Source organism: Pyrus communis, chromosome 11, assembly GCF_041283825.1.
Source record: "Pyrus communis isolate YQ-2024b chromosome 11, ASM4128382v1, whole genome shotgun sequence".
Taxonomy (NCBI): Eukaryota; Viridiplantae; Streptophyta; class Magnoliopsida; order Rosales; family Rosaceae; genus Pyrus; species Pyrus communis.
Window position 1 is genome coordinate 24,596,064 of NC_142575.1, and position 24,447 is coordinate 24,620,510.

At 37.2% G+C, this 24,447-nt stretch overlaps 2 protein-coding genes across 3 annotated transcripts; one reads left to right on the forward strand and one right to left on the reverse strand.

Moving 5' to 3' along the window:
• Positions 1–498: 498 nt before the first annotated feature.
• LOC137743482 (ATP synthase gamma chain 1, chloroplastic-like) lies at positions 499–2,113 on the reverse strand. The gene has a single exon (XM_068483382.2). The coding sequence runs from the start codon at positions 1,749–1,751 to the stop codon at positions 639–641; it is 1,113 nt and encodes a 370-aa protein (XP_068339483.2). The 5' UTR covers positions 1,752–2,113; the 3' UTR covers positions 499–638.
• A 3,110-nt stretch (positions 2,114–5,223) lies between these two features.
• On the forward strand, positions 5,224–10,373 carry LOC137742798 (NADH:ubiquinone oxidoreductase, 17.2kDa subunit). 2 transcript variants are annotated; one of them, XM_088680489.1, is made up of 10 exons: positions 5,228–5,614; positions 6,477–6,533; positions 6,776–6,828; positions 7,080–7,131; positions 7,843–7,908; positions 7,990–8,049; positions 8,382–8,424; positions 8,672–8,716; positions 8,955–9,028; positions 10,038–10,373. In XM_088680489.1, exons 1-9 carry the CDS (start codon positions 5,503–5,505, stop codon positions 9,016–9,018), a joined length of 552 nt encoding a protein of 183 aa, XP_088536615.1. In that variant the 5' UTR covers positions 5,228–5,502; the 3' UTR covers positions 9,019–9,028; positions 10,038–10,373. The 2 variants fall into 2 exon arrangements, with proteins under 2 accessions (XP_068338853.1, XP_088536615.1); XM_068482752.2 differs by lacking the exon at positions 10,038–10,373 and having other exon boundaries at positions 5,224–5,614; positions 8,955–9,499.
• The last annotated feature ends 14,074 nt before the right edge of the window (positions 10,374–24,447 follow it).

A 24,447-nucleotide genomic window follows, 5' to 3' on the forward strand; every position in this document is an offset into this window, starting at 1 on the left:
ATACCGTAAACTTATCTCGTGTTTACTTATTTGGAATAGGGAAAGCCATGAATTAGAGAAGTCATAACTCATAAATATAGAAGACAAAACATGACCGATCGGTTGCCCCTTCTAATCGAATCAAGCTAGTTCTCGATTTTTCAGGTATCAAATTATTGATAGTATTGTGGGATTCACATGCTTTTTGGTTCTCTAAGCGTTGATGGACTCATAGGAAATAAAGAACGAGACTAATTTCAATACTCATTCGGAGTAAGTGAACATTCAATTCGTGCAACGTTGTTCTAGGCCACTCTTGTTGTAATTTCTGGATTTTGTCCTGAGTTTATACGTTTATGTCTCACTAATGGCTATTACGTATCCTAATCCATGGGAGTGTATTCGGATTAGGAGCACAAGATCTTCTTGATTCTTGTATTTTTCACTACGTGATATCATCTGTAACTCCACATTTCTAATCTGTGGACACAATCAACTGAGCAAGTTTAGTCAGAGAAGTAGAAGATGGAAATATATGATTCACACATGAAGCTCCAATCCTGCCAACAATTCCAATTCACAAATAACGGGATCTGCTTTTGTTTTATCATGAACAATGTGGCACAAAAAATGAACAAAGAACGAGGAAGATCCCACGATTACTCAAACTCCTTGAGTGCCTCGGCTCCTGCAACAATCTCCAATATCTCCCCTGTAATCTTTCCCTGTCGTTGCCGATTGTAAACATTCGAAAGAGTCTTCGTCAAATCGACTGCATTGTCAGTGGCATTACTCATAGCATTCATTCTCGCTGCGAGCTCACTTGCTGTTGATTCCTGTAGTGCCTTCAGAATCTGGCTGTTCAAGTAGAGAGGCATCATGGCATCAAGGATCTGAACAGGGTCTTGTTCAAATTCCATAACCGGCGAAAGCCCTTCCCTCTTTATCTTCACACTCTCCCTGTCCACACTCAGTTTGCCTTTTTTAGTTGTCAACCTAAAGAACTCATCCTCCATTGCATCGACGCTACTCCCATTCACATCAACAACCCCTCCCCTCGGCGACAATGGAAGCAATGTATGAATAACCGGTTCGGATTTCACCAACGACGCGAATTTAGTGTACACAAGCTCAACTTTATCAACCTCTTCGCTAACAAACAGCGAAAAAACGTCATCAGCAATGACCTGAGCCTCTTTTGCTGTTGCAAACAACCCACCTTCAATAAACCTATCAACACAAATCTCAGGCCTACGCATGAAATACGAGTTACCCTTTTTGCCAACACTGATCAGAGTGAAATCCAACCCAAGTTTCTTCAATTCCGCGATTCGGGCCTCGGTCTTTTTGACCACGGAGTTGTTGAAGCCGCCGCAGAGGCCTCGGTCGGCTGTGATGACGACAATGGCAACTTTCCTGACGGGTCTAACATTTGTGAGAGGGACGTCAATGTCTTCACACTGAAGCCGCTCATTGATGTCGTACAGGACCTCCACAAGCGTCTCAGCAAAGGGTCGGCCATTGATGACTGCTTCCTGGGCCCTTCGAACCCTGGCAGCCGCCACAAGCTTCATGGCTTCGGTGATTTTCTGGGTATTTTTTATGGAATCGATTCGGCCTCGGAGCTTACGCAGACCGCAGCGGGTTGCTGAAGATCGAGAACGGAGAGGTTGGGGTGAGATTTGGGGCAAAAGGGGTTTAGGGTTTTGGAGAAATGTGTGGGAAAATAGGGGTTTTGCAGATACCCACATGATTGAATTGGACATCGCCATTGGGTTCTGGTTTTGGTTTTGCAGAAATTAAGCGAATTCAAAATCTCTGCAAAACACCTAATTGGATTGAAGCTTTGCGAAAGTATCAAAATTGAAAATTCCTATGGGGAATTGGATCTTCGCAACAACATTTTTGTTGGTGGAAATTTTTACTCCTGAGATTTGTGGAGTCAGGACTCAGGAGTCAATTTGACTAGAGTTGGCTTGAGATGGACTGTGGAGCTGAGCATATGTTTTGGATTCTCCGGCGAGGTTTAAACCCAAACTACAGAGCGGTATCTAACTGTTTACCGAATGAGGTCTTTCATCGTTGAGGAAGAATTAATGGGAAGTTCCCATCCGTTTAAGGGGAAATTTTATTTCAACCCATATAATATCTTTTTACACTTAATTTAAATTTTGAATATGAGTTACATTTTGTTTTTATTGCATAATTACCATCAAGTACAAATATAATTAACAATAAAACAAACATTTATCAGTAAACCCACTCTCAAAAATTAAACCCTACCATCATACAATGTTTATCATACCTTCATTATGGCTAAAACTCTAAGAGCTCTCATAGAGAAAAATAAGCTTTTATTAGAGTGGAGAAAAAATGAATTTTTGGGTTTCAATTCACAGCTATCAACGTTAGAAGTTGAGAAGATGGGGTTTTGAGTTTCGCAATGTGTATGGTGGTGAAACCTCCACTACCGATTTGGTTTCCTCGAAGGTTTAGGCAAATCTTATAATTCCATGTCTCTCTCATCCCTTCATGCAATTTGGTTTCCTCGACGGTTTAGGCATATACTACTTGCCTCATCTCTTTCATGCATTTTTGGCAAATACAATAATTCCACTTTTCTCTCATCCATGTAGTTTTGGCAAATATTATTTTCTTCTTCCAATTTTTTCTTTTTTACTAGATATAATGGAGAAGTATACAGAGGAGTTGAGTTATGAGGATTGAGGCTTAAGGATTTTCACCCTTTTAACCTAATATCCTTTCAAATTCGACAGAAAAAAAAACTCTTATATTCTTCTCAACAAACACAACATTTTGTCAAATTCAAGCCATACAATCTGAAGTGGAAACTAATAAAGAAGTTATTATTAGTATATGGAAGATTCGTAAACAAGTAGAGCCTTACCAAATTATTTAATGTGAGATTTTATTTTCTAAAGGGCTGTAAAGATAAATTTACATTTTGAATTGAGTTTGTGAGGTTGATTTAGGTAGTTGTTTAGGCCTAAAATAATAGTTTTGGGCCGAGTGTAGGTTTATGTTCGGCCCAAAGCTGTCTCAAATATACTATGGGTTGCCTGGTGGTCCCGGGCCATTCAATAAGGATGGTCGAGTCCTATCACAGGAAGGAGTAGTTTGGATGAGCAAAGGGGTCGAAGAAGTCCCAGTGCAATTTGGATTCTCGACCTGCAATGAATATGGCCTCAAAAGGAGGTGAGTTCAAAGTCCTAATAGAAGTGGGATTGGCAGAGATAAGATGGATTGGGGTAAGGAGTCCTAGTTTAAGTATGGTTAGGATTGGGTTTTGTTGCTATAAATAGAGAAATGAAGGTGCAATTCAGGGACCTCCAATTCAACACATAACTACCCTGCGCAAAACCTCTCAAACATCTTGAGATTTTTTATTTTCTTTTTTCCGCCGACATATCTTCAGTTTGGATAAACAGCAGTGTGAAGGCAACCGGCGAACACCTTCAGTTTGGATAAACAACACTGTTGCTGTAGAATCAGTCGACCAAGGAGCACCTTCAGTTTGGATAAACAACATTGCGTCGAAGCCGACTGGTTACCTATCCAAGTCTCGGTCGAGAAGGGTCTCCGAATCCTTATTGGCAGAGGTCATCTTATTAGCCTTCTCGGCGAAGTAAGGTGTTACGAGTTACAACATTCGTTGTATTGAATGCCGAGTGATTTTATGATTGGATACTCACAAGTGAGTTTTAGAGTTCGACATTCTGACAGCCAAACCACATTCATCATCAAGACATACATCATCTTTGAATACTTGTGTCCGTACAGTCTGGTGTTGATTCGACGTGCTTATACTCTCACGAATATAATCACTGTGACCGAATCCAGCACCGACGATTTATGAACTTCGCAGAACTAGCAGCCTTGTCTTCAGGCTTGAGAATCCAAAGGCTGAGATTCGTTCGTTCCTCGGCCGCAGTCGCAAGATAAAGAAGTCAGCAATGCGCTCAACGCAACATCAACAAATTTTACTCCTCGGCCAAGTTCGGTCGACGAGTTGGCACGCCTCGCATTCAACTGAAGGACGTAGTTAGCTTATTAGTTACTCGGCATGCGCGCCACGTATGCTTTGTAATTTTTAGGATCAATAATAGTAAATTTGGGTTTAAAGAGATATTAAGTATTTAATTAAAAATAATAGAATGTAGAGAGTAAGTTGAGTGTAAAAAGAAGTTATTGTTCAAATAAAACTTCCCTTAACCATTTTGTCTCCGACCAAGAAGTTGGGTTTAAATTTAGAGAAATCGCATAATAACGGTGGAAGTCCTCCAAACTCCAAAGTACCAACTTCACGAAAACTCTTGAGAATGTGTACGATGATATTCATTAAAACATGGAATGCATAAGTAAAAAATAAGGATTGGAGTAGGGTTCGGTTTCATTCAGTTCAGTTTTTTTTTTGTTAAAATTGAAATTACTATTTAGTTCAATTTTATTTTAACTTTTTAATTTTTCAGTTGGATTTTGGTTATAAATTTTGTTTTTCTTTTAACCTATAAATTGGAGAGAAAATGAAGGGAAAAAAAATCTAGACTTTCTACATATTTAGACTCAAAGTTGCGTTTACCTATCATTGGATTAAAATTACGCTATATAGGGAATAGCCTTCCAACAATGTGCTCAAACTTTCTCACCATTTAGTGTAAATATAAAGTTGTATTAAAAGTGTATGTATATATATATATATATATATATATATATATATTTTCTTTTTTTTGAACAAACAATATTTGAATTATTTTTAATTAAAAACTAAAATATTTGTAAAAGTAGATTACGATAATAAACAAAAATATTTAAAGTGTTTGTAAAGTTAAATTACCATAACATAACAAAAAATATTTGACATTAACGAAACATTTATTTTTTTAAATGAATTGTACTTTTTATTACAAGCAACATACAACCATTTTAATTCACATGGAAAGGAATAAGGGTCAAAACCAAGAAGTTTAATCAGAAGCAAAGACTTTGTCATTTAGTATTAGAGTCTAGTGATATTTATTTTCAGTTATAAATGAAATATTTTAAACTTAATTATCTTCAAATACGAATTTGAACCATATTATAATGACCGGCCGAAGATAAGGCTAACCCATTCTTCTACGAACAATCCAACGGTCACGAAATATCGAGGCTAAAAAAGTTGTTTGAGGGTTTGGCCCAAAGCCCAATTTGTGTCCTGACCCCTAACCCGGTCATGCATTTCAAAATCGGGTTGAACCGTACCAACTCCACCCCAAACACCAGCAATCAACCACCGCGACAAGGAGGCTTTAAGCGGTGTTATTTTGACCGTCGACGAGTCGTGGCTTTTTAATTAGTGACTCCTCTCCAGGAAGATTCTGTAGCAGAACACATACCAAACTCAAATCCAGAACCTCCGTAGAAACAAAGCAAACTTTGGATTGCAATTCTTGGGCATCGAAGACGATGGTGGTAATGTTTCATTGAATCCCTTTTGAAATTTAATTGAATTGGGGGAGAGAAATGTCGAAGCTTTTTCAGAAGGTTGCTGGGTTCTTCACGAATCGGACTATGGTGGGAATGGACAAAGCTGGCAACCGTTACTTCGCCAGAAAGGAGGAGGTCGATGGCATCAGTAAGTCTCTCTCTCTCCATCTCTATTGTTTGTTGCTTTCGTTTCTGCTGCAATTTTGACTCGTGGGTTTTGTTCAGTTTGCGTTTTGTGATTGAATCCCTTGAATTTGCCAATTGGGTTGTCATTATTGTGCTTCAAAATTTGCTACATGGGATTTAAAGGAATTGCATTGATTTCTTGAGGTGTGAATTGAACTCTTTGAAGATTTATGATTGCATTTCCTAACTTCGTAAGCGTTGTTCCTATATTTTGTTTTGGATTCAGGTAAACACATTAGAAAAAAAGATTGTTCAATTTAGGAACTAAAGTTAGAGAAGTGGAATTACCTCCCCTATTGAGTTGCTAGGACCAATGAAAGATTTAATAGCAGCCATTACCTCTTTCTCGCCGTATGCCAAAGTTAGAGTGAAGAAAAGATCAGCGTTACCATTTGCACCTGGAGTGTTGTCGTTTTTCATTGAAACAGTTGTGTATTAATCTCTTTCTATTACTTTGGTTGCTGGCAGAGGCCTTTTCCTTCTTAGATTGATACTGCAAGTCTATAACGCAGTGTACAATATTTGTAATTCTGTATAATTTATAAAATGGAAGCCATTATAGCTAATATCTCATGTTAACCATTTATAGTTTCCTAAAGCATGTGTTCTGATTAGTTGAGATGAGTATTTTATATATGAAAATGAAATACCAAAGTTTGCATTGAGTTGTTTGTCGAGGGCAAGATAATCGATTACAATGTGGTATAGCTTAAAGAATATGAAGCTATATTTGTAATTTGTGCGGGAGTATTATTCTGTGGTCAACTCACTCAAGTACTAGCATGATTAATGCTCTTTTTGTCCCACTCTCTCTGATGCACCAGTGAAAGAGAAAAGATGGGTGGCATTCAAGGGCGAGGATGATCCGACCTCAATTCCAGGTAATTTGTTTGGACCTAGTACAGCTTTTGTTCAGTTTCAAAATCTTGGTCACTTGTTTCAAAGTATTTTCCCTTGAGTTATCAGATTAATGAAAAGGGTACTCCATTTTGGGATGTTGAAATATGGTATAACTACCTATCCATATATACACTTTTGGTATATACTGTCATTTGGAAATTGGAATGCATTTATTTATGGCCTTTCCTCTACCTTCTTTACGTTCACTCTTTGATCATTTTAGTTGAGTGGATATGTTGGCTCAACGGGCAGAGGAAAAGGGCTCCAACACCGGAGGTAATCTTGACATCTGTTTGTCTTTAATTCCTTGGTGTAATAAAGAGGAAAAGTTTGTTTAGATTTTGTTGGTAAAAAAGATGGAATATTTTTATGTTACCATTTATTTTGAGTCACCATTGACTCATCTTCCTAGACGCTCATGCTATAATGCACACCTTTTTCTCATAGTGATATCTAATTCTTGTCTAAGAGATAGTTTGTTATTGTCGTTTCATTTCTGCTGCTTGACAATCTTTTCTATTCCTCAGGAACTGGCAGAATTGGAAGCTAGACGTGAACGTGTCCGGCAGAATGTTGCTCGTATGTGCCATCTCTATCATTAGTTTCTGGTTGCTTCTACTACTTTCTGGCTCTCTTTGAACCATTGAGTTGTAGGTTTGCTAAGAAGTTTTTATTACAATATCATTACTGAACTTGTGACTACTGTAGGAATTTCAATCAAAATGTAGGACAAGTGAATCAAGGCATGCAATAGTTGCATATTAACGTAGTATGTCTTTGTCATAAATTTATGAGATAAGAGGAGATATAGAGAATGAAAGAGAGACATCTACACAGCCAAAGATAGTGGCTACTAGTATAAGATTAGCCCTCACCAGCCTTAAAATAGACCTTGTAGTGGTAAATACTTGAATGCTGCCAATAGTGGCGAGAAAGAAGTTATCTTACTCTTATGTGTCAAATTTAACCCAGATAGCTGGTATCATCTTAGTCAAAAGATTACTCTTAATGGACTGTTCTCTGTATCTTTGAAATATTTATGCAGATCCATATTGGGATCTGGCATAAAATTTTGATACGTCGATTTAAATCAGCTTTAAGTGCATTCTATATTTTATTCAATGAATCCCGTTGTTGATGTATTTTCTTTGAGGACAAACAAGTTTTTCTTCTTATCATGACATCTTTGAAGCTTCAGTGGGAAATTGAATTGGCTTTACTTTCAGTTTTCTATTTGATACAGAGACTTTAAGAAACATATATTATTTATTTGTTTTTTATTTCTCAAAGTTCTAAAGAAAGAAGAAGAGGAAAGGAAAGCAAGAGAAGGCAGTACGCGCAAAGTCATCAACACCGGTCAGCTTCTTACTGGAACCTCTATGATATCTGTACCCCTATGCTCATACAATTATTCACAATTATGAGCTATGTTTATAGATAAAGTTGGAGGTCCAGACTTGAAAAGTTTCATTCAGCAATTTCCTGGGTCTTCTGAAGGTAACTTGTCATTTGTACCCTACCCACCCTCACATACATGTTTAAGATGAGGATTTTTATCGTAAGGCTTTCTTTTAGAATGCAAAATCATTCAGTTTTATCCTGCATAACCACTTGTCGTATTCTGTCAAGGCAGATTATACCAGATTATATGAATTTTTTTACAGAAAGGTTTTGTAGAATAAGGAGTTTTATTTAAAGATCGCAGAATCTTTATTCCTTGTTGGTCCTGCGGAGCATCAAAATTTGTTGCCTTAATTTTGTTTTTTGGAGGTAGAATGTTCCAAATTAATTTGCTTTCTGATGTTTGTCTTCCTTGTTTCTTCACAAAGGTGGCCTAAATCCAGAAGAATCTGTTGCCACAGAAGGAGTGAGGTAGGTCTGCTAACACACAAGGATTATGAATGATGAAGTTAAATAACAAGCACTACTAATGAGATTATAGCATTTATGTTTCCTTGAAATTTCATCTTGATACGATTACCGAAGGAAAATAAAACAAAGAAACATAACTCCATGACTAATACCTTGCTCAAGTTTCTTTTGTCACGCATATTTCATATTTCTTTATGGCCATGTCATGTCTTTATGTTTACATTGTTGTGTTGTTAACATGGCACAGGAACTCCAAAGAGAAAGAGGCAAAGAAAGCAAAAGAAGCTCCGGAGTATGTTCCATATTCCTCATCTGCATGTTTGCTCGAGCATCACTACTTACATATTGAAATCATGAACAATGTGATAATGATGGGAATCTGTGAATTTCCTTGCTCTGAAATTTATAAACAAAGAGACTCAGAAGATGTTTTAAATAGTGACATATATTAGGACAAATTTCATTTTCCCTAGTTTTCCCCCAAATTGCCTGCTGGATTGATGATTCTACATGTTGAACTTTTCTTCCAGGTCGACCGAGCCAACAGGATCTGGACAAACATTCAGGCCAGGGACATGGCAGCCACCAACATGAAGTCGAATTGGTAATGCCATAATGCATAATTTAAGGGTCCAACTACGCTAACCCTTGTGTCCAAGCATAATGCACTGATTTGTTCTTCCGGTGCCAAAGAGTATAGCTGAGTTGTTAGAATGTTAGTGAATCTCTTATGGTTGTAGCCTTGTAGGGCGCTTTGACACAATGCAGTGCATTTGATTTTTGTTTTCCCTGTCAGATCCAAAGAAAAGAAAAACAAGCACAATACATCCTTCATTTTTAGTTTTCTGACGGGGAATACAGAGCCAAATTTTTGTTACATTCACATACGTCGAAGTCGCCATGACTTGCGTACGAATTTTGTTGTGTGATGAAGGTCTTATGAGGAAATAAATTTAAGGCTACATGTCAAATCATTCCAATTGCCTGCAGTCATGGGTTGTATATGCACCATGGTAATGCAGAACGCTCTCAACAATTTCAAGAGAAATAATCAGCATAAGACATTTATTATTAATTTTCTCTTTCTTTTCCTTTTTTTGGGTTTTCTCTTCTCATACCTTCCATACTTTATGCATTCCCATTTTTTGTGATTGGAAACGAAAAATATATGAAATTTGAAAATCTAGTTTTGATATTCTTTAGTGTATATAAATGAAGATCTATAAAAGGTGATATAAATAAGTAGTGAATTAGTAATACCATCTCATAGTCAATGGTGGATCCAGGAAATAATATTAGGGGGACTAGTAAGAATAGCGTGCTACGTGTGCAAATTTTTTTTACCAGAGATATTATGCATATCGTCATTTCATCGAGTCTTGGTAGGTCTGAAGTTATTTAGAAAGGCATACTGCACACTTGTTAATGCCTCATTTGCGAGGGTAACTAATATGTTCTAAGACTGCTCCCAAATGAATGCTTAACAAATAAACACACTTATCTTGAACACACTAACAATGTTTGATATCATTGCATCCCATTAAAATGTTTATCCAAGAATGATGATGCTTTGTTATTCACTGAGATCACCATTTTATTCACTCTTCTTTCAGATATTTTATCAAACAGTTGGAGGGGTATATATGAAGCCAACTCTAATCTTCAAAAGGGCAGCACCTAAGGTATCTATAGACATTCACCGAAGTTCAGACGGTCAAAACCTGAAGTATCCATGGACGTTCACTGAAGTTCGGGAGGTCAGCTGACCCCATGCCCCTCAATGCATCTGCCACAGCTCATATTGTAAATAGTTATCTTGATTTATAAATTGTTAATGCATGAAGGGCTTAATTATAAATAGCTGAAGACAATGAATTATTAAGAATTTGGAGGAAATTAAACAATCATTTAGCACTTGAGCGTAATATAAGAGTGGTACCATGAAGGAATATGGGCATTGTTCGGGGTGGCATGTACGCTATCTGCAATGAACTCGTAGTGGCCATGGATGAACATAGAGTACTCAAAGCATGTATAGAGTGGCCAATCTAGCCTAGGTCAAGGCTAAATCTGGTCCAAAATGACCATTTTCGGCATTTAGGAGTTTGGAGTGAGCCATGCGATTTGGATTTCAAGCTCAAGTGTACCCAAACCTTGTACCAAACCCTCGTTGTTCGCAATCTTGCTAAATATTCCATATTAAAATTATTAAATTTTCGTAGGGATGCGAACATCAAATAAGAAGCAGCTTCATCGACTTCAGCACAAAAAATGATTACTATTATTATTTTTTTAAATAATTTTCACCCAACATTCTCCCTTGTTGTGTTCATCAACAATTGACAATGGTTCATATTTTTGTCCAAAGTTATACAAAAATCCGGTCGCTATGCGGTAAATATTGTTTGTGAGACAAGTGAGAGAACTAAACACAAAGGAACATCAACAATTGACAATAATCCATATTTTTGCCGAAAGCTATACAAAATATGACCATACGCGATAAATATTGTCTGTGAGAGAAGTGAGAGAACTAAACAAATGGTGAAAAAGAGACAAATTTAGGAGAAGTGCCGGAGCGCAGTGCATGTGGTCAACACCTTCCTCTATTCTTCTTGCAATTCTTGAAATTTTCCTTGTCAATATCAGATTTATTTTTGCTTTTCTTTGCACTTTAGAAAGGGAAAGACGGGCAGGTGGAGGCCTACTGGCTGTTGCTCATACCCAGTTTCTTGCAATACTTTCTGTTTGGTTGGTGGGAAAATGGTGAGAGGAGAAAGAGGAGGGCCAATCTTCTGAAGTTACCATTTGAATTTTCAAAATTAAATAGGATATAAAAGTCCTGATTTTTGTGTTCAAAATTCAGTCGGTTTTTATTTTCTACGATGGTTCAATTTTCTTATCCGATATTTATGTATGAACCTCTTTGGCTCACCCCAACTCCATCATCAACCCTTCAACATTCTAATTTGCATTAGTCATTAAATTGACAGAGATTGTTGTTTAGGAAATGTGGGTCGACTAAACTAAACTACAAAGAGCCATTGCAATGTGTCCTTGTCTAGCAAGTATGATATTGTGATATATATTTGTTTTCTTTTGGTCAAAGCAACATTTCATTGCAAAAACAAACATTACAAGGCCCAAGTAGTAACTAATTTGAAAGAGACTTGACAATAATTACAAGTAGAAGTTGAGATAACTTCTCGAACTAGCAGCTGCCGCGGCCACAAAGCTCAACATAGTAATCATCAGAACGCAGGTCCAGAAATAGGCCATGTGAGGATGGGGGCGAACCAACACATACTCTTTTGGTCAAACAATGGACCGAAAAAGATCCTCAACTCCCAAGACCTTGCAACCAATAGCCATCTAACATCGAAGATGTGATGTAGGTGAAAGGGGAAAACGGTGGTGAACTTAGCTGTTGGGGGGAATAGTAAGGATGCGTTGGGTTATCAAATTGGGGAAAATAAAGGCGCAAAAGCTAAATTGGGAGGTGGGAAATGGAAAGATGGATAAAGAGATGAAGGGAGGAGGTGACTGAAGTGAGAGGCTAGATTTACACTGGATAAACAAAGAAGAGAACCACCAAATAGGGTGGAAAATCCATCATTACCAAGCATTGTGATATTTGTTTAGCTTAAGAAAATAAACAAAATTATTCTACTAAGTATTGTTACCAAGTTAGTCACCAACTGGACTTCTTTTTGTTACCAAGTATTTCTTTCGAAGGTTGGAAGAGGTTTCAGATTGAATTTTCCCCTCCCGCTGAAGCTGCATCCTCATATCAATGCGAAGTGTGCATTTGATATATGGGGTTTCCACTCGAGAAGTACGTAGCTGAATGAATGAAGGTGGCATGCCATAAGCCCTCGGATTATTCCAAGTGGTGAAAGTAGGTAGAGAAATGAGTTAAGAGTTATATATTATCTTACTGTTGTGTTTTTTATGCAATTTTTTTTAACTTTTTTCTAGGGTTGTGCATTATCTTAGTTAGCTGAAGTTGTGAAAGTTGTGTGTTGTGCCAAAATATGTGACTTTTCTACGGATTTCGGTTGTATGTAATGCCTGAACAAATGGATTTTATGTTTTCATTTCATGTAGTGTTATTTGCATTCGATATGTTGTGCAATAGAAATATGCAAAGCAGAATAAATTTACCAAAAGATTTCCCACTAAAGCATTTTTCTCTTCAATTGTTCCTCGAAGAGTGCATTGTCTGTCTCTAATGCAAATTCCAAAAACGAGACAACATAATAGTTCCTACCCCCGAGTTCTCTCTCTTAACAAGCTAGACTGGTACACTAAAATCACCACTAGTGGCTACAGTTAAACTACTTGCCTCCGTTGACTGGAGACCACTAGTGGCGACCAAATCGATAGTCTTTGAAGGGATCTCTTACTTCATTGGAACGGGAACTGACACAAATTATGGATAGATCCCTGATCGAACAGTTCACCATTGATCCACCGGCCGTTTCTCTCATAGAGTCATACCTAATATATTTCTCGTTGAACGAAAAATTTATTGTCGAATGTCAATTGTGTTGGCATGCATGATATAAGAGTCCAAATTAATGTTAGAATTTTTCATACTAAAACCATGGTCTTAACATATTTGTAATTGGAAAATCAAATTTTAATCTACACATTTGATTGAAATTTTCGAGCATTTGATGTGTAATATGGAGTCCACAAGAAAAGAAGATAAATAACTTATTAAGATTTTGGAGGAAATTAAACAAATGTACAAAGAACTGTTCAGGGTTGAAAGATAGTCAAACAGTTTAGCAGTTTATTGGGTCAATTCTGATGACGACAAATAGAACAAGCTTTCCGAAGCTCGTCATACCTTGCAACATCAAAATTCTTGAGCATGTGATTTTTCTTAATCTGAAACTGGCTGAGAGGTTCTTTTGGGGTCTTCAATAAGAGGGCATATCCTGCCATGATGACATCAACGTAGTCTACAAGTAAATCGGTTTCATGATGTCCCATGAGAGCTCACAAGCCCCTCATGAATCCGGCTATTTGGACTACTAGATACCCAAGATCGCAACAAAGGTCATTTTGGGGAAGGGACTTCTACTTTCAGTCCATCTCTTGCCTCTCCATGTCTTTCAATCCTTTAGTTATGGGGTCATTGGATTTGGTTGATTAGTTGCTGGATGACTTTGGTAACTGTATCAACCAAACAGTTTGAAACATTTCAGTAAAGTATGCTTAACCTAGCACTAATTAGTTCTGAACAGCTATAGAAAAAAAAAAAAAAGAAAAAAAAAGAAATCTGGACACAAAAAATTGTTGGAGTTTGTGGCCAAGTGGACAAATGTCCAAAATAACTTTCAGCTAAAGAAAGAAAGTTGGAACACATTTCCTTGTTTTGGGGAAGAAAAAAGGGAAAAGTAAAAGGAAAAAGTTTTGGTGTCTTAAACACCCGTGAGGGCTCATTTCGGTTTAAAAAGGAGAGTAGTAGAGAGCAAGAGAAAAGTGAGAGAGATAGAGAGCATCCAAGGGGGAGAGCATTCGGCTCTCCCATGGAAAAGGTTGAACATGGGTTGAGAGAAAATCAAGAGAGCTAGAGTGAAAAGTATTCTAGTGAAAGAACTCTTGGGGTAGAGTGAGGCTCTTAGAAAAATTCTGTGAGTGGGTGTACAAGGGATATGGGATTAGGTTATGTCGATTTAACTCATGTATACTTGTACTGTTATTCTCATAGTGAAGAGCAATATCTCTCCGGGGACGTAGGCAGTTTTTTGCCGAACCTCGTAAATTTCTCTGTGTCTTTATTTCTTGTATTTTATTTTGTTCAACTGTATGTGATTTTTGGTGAGGTTGTAATCTGAATCTCGGTTCTGCACTAACGAACGGGCCAAGGCACAACAAAAATTGCTCAAAATATAATCAAAATTAACAAACATGCCATGTTTTCTACATTCAAAACCAAATGAGAGAGAGATTTTTTTTCTAGGGTTAAAAATTGAGCGAAAAAAATAGGTTTCTTCAAATATTTTTCCTTCATGTTATGCAAACTACATGCCCTTCTTTAGTTGTAAAATTTTAACTTACATCTCCTTAATAGAAATGTTATTCAACCATACAAAATTGAAATATATTACATCTCCCTAGTTGAAACATTGTTCAAACTTCAAATATACGAAATAGAAAATGTAACTTGGTATCCTATTTTTATAAGTATATTGTGCCCTATTATGTCTCATTTGGAAGAGGAATTTTCCCCTCCGGTGAAGCTGCATGTGCATTCAATGCTAAGTGTGCATTTGATATGGGGTTTCCCACCCGAGAAGTACGTAGATGAATGAACGAAGATCGCATGTCATAAGCCATCGGATTAGTCCAAGTGGTGAAAGTAGGTAGAGAAATGAGTTAGAGTTATATAGTTATCTTATTGTTGTGTTTTTATGTCATATTTTTTTTACTTTTTTTCTAGGATTGTGTATTATCTTGGTTAGCTTGTGAAAGTTGTGTGTTGTACCAAAATATGTGACTTTTGGTAGTTGTGAGCTAGGGATTCCGATTGTATGCAATGCCTGAACAAATGGACTTTGTGTTTTCATTTCATTTAGTGGTGTTTGCATTCGATATGTTGTCCAATAGAAATATGCAAAGCATAATAAATTTATCAAAAGATTTTCCGCCAATGCATTATTCTCTTCAATTGTTCCTTGAAAGAGTGCACTGTCTGCCTGTATTGCGAATTCTGAAAACGAGATAACATTGTAACTCTTAACCATAGATCCTCTCAAGGTTGGATTGGTCCACATAAATAACCGCCAGCGGGCCGCTACAATTAAACCACCTGCCTCCTTCAATTGGAGATCAATAGTGGCGACCAAATCGATAGTCCTTGAGTGGATCTCTTACTTCATTGGAACGAAAACTAATACAAACTATGAATAGACCTCTAGTTGAATGGTTCACTGTTGATCCACCGACCGACCGTTTCTCTCAGAGTCATACCTAATGTATTAAAAACTTAGTGCCGAATGTCAATTATGGCATGCATGACATACGAGTCCAAATTAATGTTACCATGGTATATGAATTTTTCATACTAATGCCATGGTCTTAACATATTTATGATTGGAAAATCAAATTTTAATCTACATATTTGATTGTAAAGCTTTAATCTTGACATTAAACACATTTTCAACCAAAATTTTTAAAGGTAACAAACATAGTGAAAACATCAAATTCAACCATAATGTATAAGACCAAGTATAGTGAGAAAAATCATCGAAATCCCCAGCTATGAACTTAATTACACAACATGATTACAGAATATATAAATATCAAGAACAACATAAGTGAAATAAAAGTTCATAGAAGAAACTCCCTTGAAGCAACTCTGATGTTGAACTTCTCCAAGAACAGCGTGGATCCGTGGTTTCTTTGGTGGCAGCGGATGGTGAATGGAAATGGGGATTTTGTTTCTGGAAAAAACCAAAGAAAGAGAAGAGAGAGAGCTTTGGGCATCCCCAAGAGGGAGCTTGTGTAAAAGTGACTGAAAAACTAGGTTTTATAACGTTAAACTAGTCTCTTTGTGATATTTTTGCGTTAAATTAGTTGCGTTTTACCCTCTTTTGTTTTAATGTGCAGTTAATTGTATTTTAGAGTCCATTTGAGGGTAAATGAGGCATAGTGATGCTAAAAGTGGAGAAATGAATAAGAATTCTGATGTAGAGAGAGATTCAAAGTGTACAACTGAATATGATGATGAATATGGCCCTTTAAGAGACCAATAACAGCCAACAAATGTTTGAAATAAATGCTCTATTACGAGGATGTATTGACATTCTATAACAGTCTCCTTAACATTATAAAACCTAGTTTTTCGGCTACTTTTACACAAGCTCCCTCTTGGGGACACCCAAAGCACTCTCTCTTCTCTTTCTTAGGTTTTTTAGTTTTCATTTTTTTTTTCTGGAAACAAAAATCCCATTTCCATTCACCATCCGCTGCCACCAAAGAAACCACGCATCCACGCTGTTCTTGGAGAAGTTCAACATCAGAGTTGCTTCAAGGGGGTTTCTTCTATGAACTTTTATTTCACTTATGTTCTTGATATTTATATATTCTGTAATCATGTTGTGTAATTAAGTTCATAGCTGGGGATTTCGATGTAGCCTTGCAAAACTACTCTATGTTATTCAAGTTAAAGTATTCAAATTACCAATCTGTTTTCTTGTTTCGGTCACTGGTTTTATTGTTTAATTTGTTTGTTAATCTTAATGTTTGATCATCATTAGTGCTGCTTATGAATTATTTGATCAAGGTTATAGTACACATCCTGCTTAATCTTGGTAGACATGTGAATGAATGAAGAAACGCTATGCAAACATCCTGCCATGTGATTTCTTTGGTTCTTTGAAGTTTTCTTGTTCTTAATGGATTCTTAATTGGTAATCTAAGTTGAACATCACAATTAAGTTGTAGATTAGGAGTACTTGATCACAACCACATATCAAATGGATGATCATAAATAAGAAAAATGAACCCTAGTTGCAGATTGGAGAGTTGAATACGTTTTGACTTAATTTTTATGGAATTGGCTTGTAATGGTGAAATCGATATTCCTAGTTCCATTCCCATCATTTCTGAATCAATCTATCGTTCATCTTTGTCTTTGTTTGCAATTTTAATTTATTTTATCTTTCAAAACAAAAATCTAAATTCAGTTTGCATTTTCTTTGTTTAGTTAGGGTTCACATAAAGCTAGTAATTGTATAGGCCTAATCTGTCCTTGTGGGTCGATTCGACACCCTTACTTGTGTCATTATACCATCCTTATATTTGCACTTGAAAGGAATACAACAAGAAGTCCAAACATCATTTTGAATTACATATACTAAAACAAATTCTCACACACTTTGACCTAAACTTGAAACAAATAAATCGCAAAAACCCTAAAAACAAAAATTTGCTCAACGCTTTATCACTTCTCTCAAGCTTTGAAGTTTGGTGACCTATTCCTGTCGATCCGAATTGTGTCGTCGACTTACCTTCGTCTTTCAGCTTCGAAATTCAAATTTAAGGTACAAATTCTAATTTCAGGTTAAGAAATCAGGGAGGGGTTTTGTTTAGTATCAGTGGGGCATTGTTAACAGTCGGTCGTTTGGAGTTGTAACTGCAAAACTAAGACTTGAATTGTGTAGTTGTTTAATAAAAAGCATCTTTAGTGTTATTGTGAAATTTTTCTAATGTTGTTTGTTGTGCTTGCGGTAAGTAAAACTAAGTTTCTTTATATAGAGCTATTAATATATAAATAAGGAGGATTTTCTTAACTCTATGCACTAAGATAAAACAATCGTGAAAGATGTGAAGTGTGGCATATGACAAGTGTACAACAGACCAGCTCGGCTCGACCACTAAATAGCGTTAGCTTTTTGTTAGCTCATATTGAATATAATTCAGCACAAGTACGGGCCATTATCTTATAGTTTGTTTGATAAAGCATAAAATATTCTTAACTACGCTAACCTTACGTTGAATTTCAATAATGTTGTAATCAAATAATTATGCATTTCTATGACTGCTTTGTGCTTATGTTGACCGACAACTCTCCTGGGATTTGAGGTCGTTGATGCTGCAAAGTTGGGGCTTGAGGATGGCTGTGAGACGTTGTGTCCTATGCAAAGTTTCTAGTTGTTACAGCCAGAGGAGGTGTCGTGGCGGTGGTGGGGGGTGGGGAAGTTGGGACGTCCAGCTTGGCCACGGGGATTATCTGGCACCGAATGCCATTGCCACCGAAGAACTGCCCAGCCCAGATTCCATTCTCACCAAACTGAAGGGAATTTTCTCTACAAAGGGCTTCACGATGGTAGAGATGGTAGCATTGTCGAGATGAGGAGCTGTGGGTTTTTTCGTGATCATGTCCACAACAGCAGGAACAAGGGCTGACAGTACACAGCAAGGCTGCAGTCTGTATGTCCACCGGTCTGGGGCGATTTGAATGTGGCAGTGCTGGAACCTTGGAGCCCCGACTCCTTCGATGGTGCCTATTACGGCAGCGTAGTCAAGCAAAATGGTTTATTCTAGTCGGACCATGCACTCTTCGATAATGTGACGTCCGAGGTAGAGGAGCGGGTGCTCTGGTACAACAGAACGACAAACCGTTCCAGGTCGACTTCGCAGTGACAATGGAAATGACGTCCGGCTTGAGCCCGCTAATTCAATCTGACAGGGAAGTACGGGCCAAGTGTCGGCGGAAAAACCCGCCGTAGTTTGATGGAGGATTTTGTTTATTGTGCATCCACTGCACTTTGTATGGCTATGGTGGTTAAGAATAAATAAGTACAATTATTCTTTTGGAGTTTTCGGAATGTTGAGTAAATTTTGATTTTACTCCCACTGTTAGTGTTTCGTATTTAGCTTTGATTAATTCAATTTTATTAAATTTTACTTGTCGAATTTTTAATGTTAAAACTGAATTCTGCATTAAAAGAAATTCACTTGTGCTTGGACCGTGCTTAGGCCAACACACTTAAACCACGGGACAAACTGATTCATTTCATTTAGATAAAACATTACGCACAACCCTCCCGCGACCCTAGCACATGTAGTGTTAGGCCAATAAATGGACTGGCTTCACCTCACCTAAGTTTAGTTATACTTTCATAGTAAAAGTAAATTGTAACAATATTTTCACAGCTTAATGTGCATGGTGTATACGGTAGGAAATTGCTCGGAGATATATAGCTATGTCGTGCATATATGTTGTACCATACAACAAGGATATTTGATCTTCCCTAGCTACTATTAAAACGGGACCGACTACTTAATAAATGGAATGGGCCAACCTAGTTCATTTTAAAGTTTGATCTGTGCACAAAATAAGTTTACAGTTCTCTCCTATGACACAAACAATGGAACAAGTTCAAAGTCTAACTCTTGATTACTAGACCAGCCATACAATTTGGACTTGGATTGCTTGTGTAAGTTGTCATATTCTGCTAGGTGACGAATTAATTCCAAAACAAAATGTTCATCAGCACGCAATTAAAAAAATTAAAGAACAAGAAACTATATTACAGTTTAAGTGATTTATTATGTATTCATGTTTAGTATCTCTCTTCTTCGAGATCATTAATTTCCATCCATGCTCCACCTTTAGCTCTAGAGGGCATGCTAATTATATATACTACACACCAGCAGCAAATGGGCAATCTCTTCCACAACAGAATTTTTTTTGGAAAACTTTTGATAAGCTGCAGAAGCATGGCCTTTCCTCCTCAATTGCTAATGCTTCACACAACACTTCTAACCCCTATTCCTCAAAGTGTCCTGAAATGATGACTATCATCGAACGTCATGTCTGCACCGTCATTTATGATGAGCCGCGCATGGCAGCCTAGCTCATCAACCTGTTCTTTCACAACTGTTTCGTGAATATGAGTGTGCAACATCTGCTAGTTCATTTTGTCTTTGTACAATATTTTGCTAACTGTATCTAAACTATACCATGGCATTCATAGTGGATATTAACATTATTTGTTTTCTTCTTTGTAGGGTTGCGATGCCTCCGTTCTTCTGGATGATACGGCAGAAATGATAGGAGAGAAGTCTGCTCCGTCAAAACTTGAGATCCCTTCGTGAATTCGAGGTGGTGCACGACATCAAGGCAGCATTGGAGGCTCCCACAACGTGTCTTGTGCTGACATCCAAGTAGTAGCTGCTAGAGATTCTGTAGTTGCGGTAAGAAAAACTCAATTTTCTTCTTAAACCCATATCCTGTGTTGTTTATGTTCTCTACTCATCCAAATTTTGAACTTGTGGATTTTCCACAATAAAGGCTTTGCCTCAAATTGAAGAACTTAAGAATATATTAAAAGTATGAACTACAATTATTATGTTGTTTAATTGTTTGGATAACCCTAACAGCTTAAAATGAATTTGAGTAGATAATTCAAACCTTGTTTTCTCTAATTAGTTAGGGATCAGGACTAAGTATCATGATTTAGATTGCTTACCATGGATTTTGAAAGTTGAAAAAAAAAAAAACCAATTTTATTTCTGTCTAAGGCTCTTGATTATTGAGAATGTTAACACTCTAACATGAATATCATTTAGTTAATAATCAATATCTGGTCACTAGAATTGTGTTTTAGAAATAAAATGGGTTGGCCTGTCCCATTTATTAAGTGTATTGACCTAAGCATGGTATAACACATGTATTGACTTTAAATAAATCGGCCAAGACGGCCAACATGTTTGTCACCTCTACTAAGTGATCCTTTAAATAACAATCTACCCTCCTGATGTAAATTGGATTTGAATTTCGAATTTTCTAATGCAAAGTGGATTGGCATTTGAAAATTTTGGATTCGTGGCAGGTTTGGGCTTACCAAGTTAAAGGAGAAGATGACATAAATGGCGATAAAGAAAATGTTACAGTCAAGCTCCCTTCTACCTTTGCACTCGAGGGCAATCTCCGTCTGGCCCCATGGCTTTTACCAAGAGGTCAAAATTGACAAAACTTACAAGAAATTGAGCCTTCAATTGACAGTTTATTTGCAAAAATTAAAAGTTTTAAAACTGAAAAAGAAGGAATAAGTTCGATGAGCACAAAGACTGGAACATGGGTATAGTCCATTATTACTCTGGGATTTAGATCATCTCCGGATCCCCTCACTAGGGATCTCGGGGATCAATGGATAGTAACCGTTCATAAAAAATCATGCGGCCACAATTGAATGTTTTTTATATTTTAAAAATCAAGCAGTCTCGTTTTGCGTGAAAAATATAAAAGAAGAAAAAGTTGTGGCCGCACGAGTTTTTATGAACGGTTACTATGCATTGATTCTTGGGATCCCCAATGAATGGATTCGGAGAGGATCTAAATCCATTACTCTGGCTTCCCGTCCACGAATCTTTCACCCAATGAAAGTAGGGATGTAAGGTAAAAAAGGAATGGTCATCATCCGAAAAAGCAAATCACATTGGTAGAAGCTTGAGGACAATATAGGGTGTTAGGCAAACGAAATAGAAGCATTTTTAGTTCTAAGATAAGAGTCACCAATTTTTTAAGATAGATTATATTCACACACCCCAAATTACTTTCCCCACATCCTTTTAACTTTTTAATATTCTTTTATCAAGTGTTAGTGGTGTGTAGAATATTAGAAATATTTAAAAAAAAATAAAAAGGTGTCGGAAAAGTAATTTAGGGTGTGTGAATATAATCCATGAGAATTAATTAAGACTTGGGCTAGGAAAAGTCTAGAAGAATGGTGAGGTTTCCACCAACATGCAAGATTAGTGTAGTTAATTCTAGTTAGGGAAGCTAGTGGAATAAATTAGATATTTCTAGAATGATATTCCCATACTTCTCCAAGGTTCCGTCTATGCTAGAAGGCATTCACCCCATTTGAATTCAACAAGAACTAAGAAGTGAGACGCAACCAAGAAGTGAGTTCCACTCTAAGTGTGAGTGAGATATAAAGTCTTTGTGAGGAGTGTGAGTGTTCACAGTTTGTCTCTAGAAAGTGAAAATGTCATGGCTTCCAAATTAGGCCTTTAAGAGTTTGTGTGTTGTAATATTTGTGAGTGTATTACACGTAATTTGTTTATTTGTTTTGTATCTGAAATATTTTTATTAGAGTTGTGTACTCTAATTTTCTTAACAATTGGTATCATAGCAGTACGAACAGAGATCGACTCTAGGGAAACTTTCGAGAATCGTGAGAAGTTCAGTACTTTGTAAGATTGTTGATCAATCTTGTTTAGCGTATTGAAGCTCTATCGGCACAATGAGCGATCTTTAAGTAGTTGGAGGAATCAAGAAGCTCAACAACAAAAATTACAACACGTAGACAACGTGCATGGAGTCATACCTACAAGGTCAAGATCTTTGGGAGAGTCATCGATGATAATGAAGTCACGCAACCGGAGACATCAGTGGCATTTTGCATAAATGGAAGATCAAAGCAAGTAAGACCATATTCACCCTAAAACCCAAAATGAAAAGGATATGTTGGAGCACATAAGAAAAGCCAAAACACCGAAAAAAAGCATGGGACACCTTTGGCACACTCTTTTAGAAAATGAACGATACAAGGCTACAACTTCTCGAGAATGAGTTTTTATCAGTGGCACAAAGGACAAAATGAAAGAAGATTGGAATGTTGAAGCATCATTCTTTATGGATGACCAGAAGTTAGCTCTCACAGCAACAAGTCCAGAATTGATTGACTACAACAATGATTGGATCGTTGATTAGAATGTTCAAATCACATGATGTGTGAAAAGAGAAGTTGTAGTATCTTTTTGAATACAAGGGAAGTTGTGTGGTAGGGATAGCCGATAACACAAAGTTACCGATAGCCCATGTCAGTAAGGAGATATTTTTTAGTGTGACTGGAACACGGAGTGGTACACCACGTGTCACTATATTAATGGTGGAATATGTGTGCTAAAAAGTTAATAACTTAAAAAAATACAATTTCCCACCACTTATATAAAAACATGTGGTGTACCACCCATATTCCCGTCACAATGAGAATTTCTCGTCGGTAAAGTAGTAATGATGTAGTCCTAACCAGGTGTCAGTACAAAATGTTTGCCATGTTCTGGGCATGAAGAAGAATCTGCTCTCAGTGGAGTAGTTGGAATCGTCAGGTTACTATTTCTTGTTCAGTCCCTAAGATGTGAAGGTGTATCAACACCTCAAGATCTAGAAAAATCTAATGGTGAGGGACAGAGATTGCTGCTAGTCTATGTGTCTGCATATGTCAGCAAGACAAGCAGAAATAAGGCAATAAATTTGTGGCATATAAGGCTAGGCTACGTTAGCTATCACAAGCTAAATGTGATGATGAAGAAGTCAATGCTTAAAGGGTTACCTCAGCTTGATGTGAGAAAAGACATGGTTTGTGCAAGATGCCAGTAAGGTAAAGTACACCAACTACCTGACGAGGAGTCGAAGTTCAAAGCAAAAAAACTATTAGAGTTACTTCACTCTGATGTGTTCAGGCCTATTAAGCAACCATCAATAAGTAGGATGCGGTACATGTTGACGTTCATTGATGACTTCTCTAGGTATGAGTGGGTCTTCTATATGAAAGAAAAATCATTTCAAAGTTTAAAGAGTTTAGAGAGACATTCCAAGGAAACTTGGGAAGGAAGATCTACTGCCTACACCCAATAACGGAGGATCATATACCTCGAATGAGTTTTCCCAGTATCTATGAGAATGTAGAATACGTCACCAGTTGACCTGTGCCAACACGCCGCAACAAAATGGTGTAGCAGAAAGATCTATCGAAGTACGCTATATGCCAGAAATGTACCATGAAGGTTTTGGGCTAAAGCCATGAGAACTGTGAGTTATGTGATCAGCAGGCTTCCTCAACCAAGGTTAGATATGTTTCTCCCTTTGAGAAATTGTGGGATATGAAATCTACAGTTAGCTACTTTCAAATATTTGGTTGTGTGTGCTATCTATTTGTTCCTAGTCATCCAATAGCAAGTATGATAAGAAGGCAATTAGATGCATCTTTGTGGGATACGACAACCAGAGAAAAGAGTGAAAATGTTGTATTCCTACAAATGGAAGATGTACATCACGACATGTGATAAAGCATCACTTCAGTGGTCCTTACAAAAGGAGGTGTTGTCTGACTCGAGAGAAATTTAAGATAAGATGCGGAGATGATAGGGGAGCAAACTATCCAAATCTTGTTGATTCCAGATAAACCTGAAGATTTGCTTGATGGTGAGCAAGAAGTACCTCAGAATCCTTGACAGACTGGTGTGTATCAACAACTAGGAGAAGTTAGGCCTAGTGGAGTGGAAGTTTCAACCTCACAATCACAACTAAGGAGGTCAACGAGAATATAGAAGCCAAATCTTAAATACACCAATGCATCCATAGAAGAAGTCGTTGAATTTGTGATGTGTGAAGAAATCACAAATTTCCAAGTGGCTTCAAGATATAGGCAGAAGAGATCACTGCAATGGAGAAAAATCAAACTTGGAATCTGGTGCCAAAGAGATGTGAAA

What these genes read in the sequence shown, in the direction of transcription:
- LOC137742798 (XM_068482752.2), top strand. Translation starts at nt 5,503, where the DNA reads ATGTCGAAGCTTTTTCAGAAGGTTGCTGGGTTCTTCACGAATCGGACT. An exon ending in GGAGGAGGTCGATGGCATCA is followed by an intron (nt 5,615 to 6,476) that starts GTAAGTCTCTCT and finishes CTGATGCACCAG; the next exon opens with TGAAAGAGAAAAGATGGGTG. An exon ending in GCGCAAAGTCATCAACACCG is followed by an intron (nt 7,909 to 7,989) that starts GTCAGCTTCTTA and finishes CTATGTTTATAG; the next exon opens with ATAAAGTTGGAGGTCCAGAC.
- LOC137743482 (XM_068483382.2), bottom strand. Translation starts at nt 1,751, where the DNA reads ATGGCGATGTCCAATTCAATCATGTGGGTATCTGCAAAACCCCTATTT.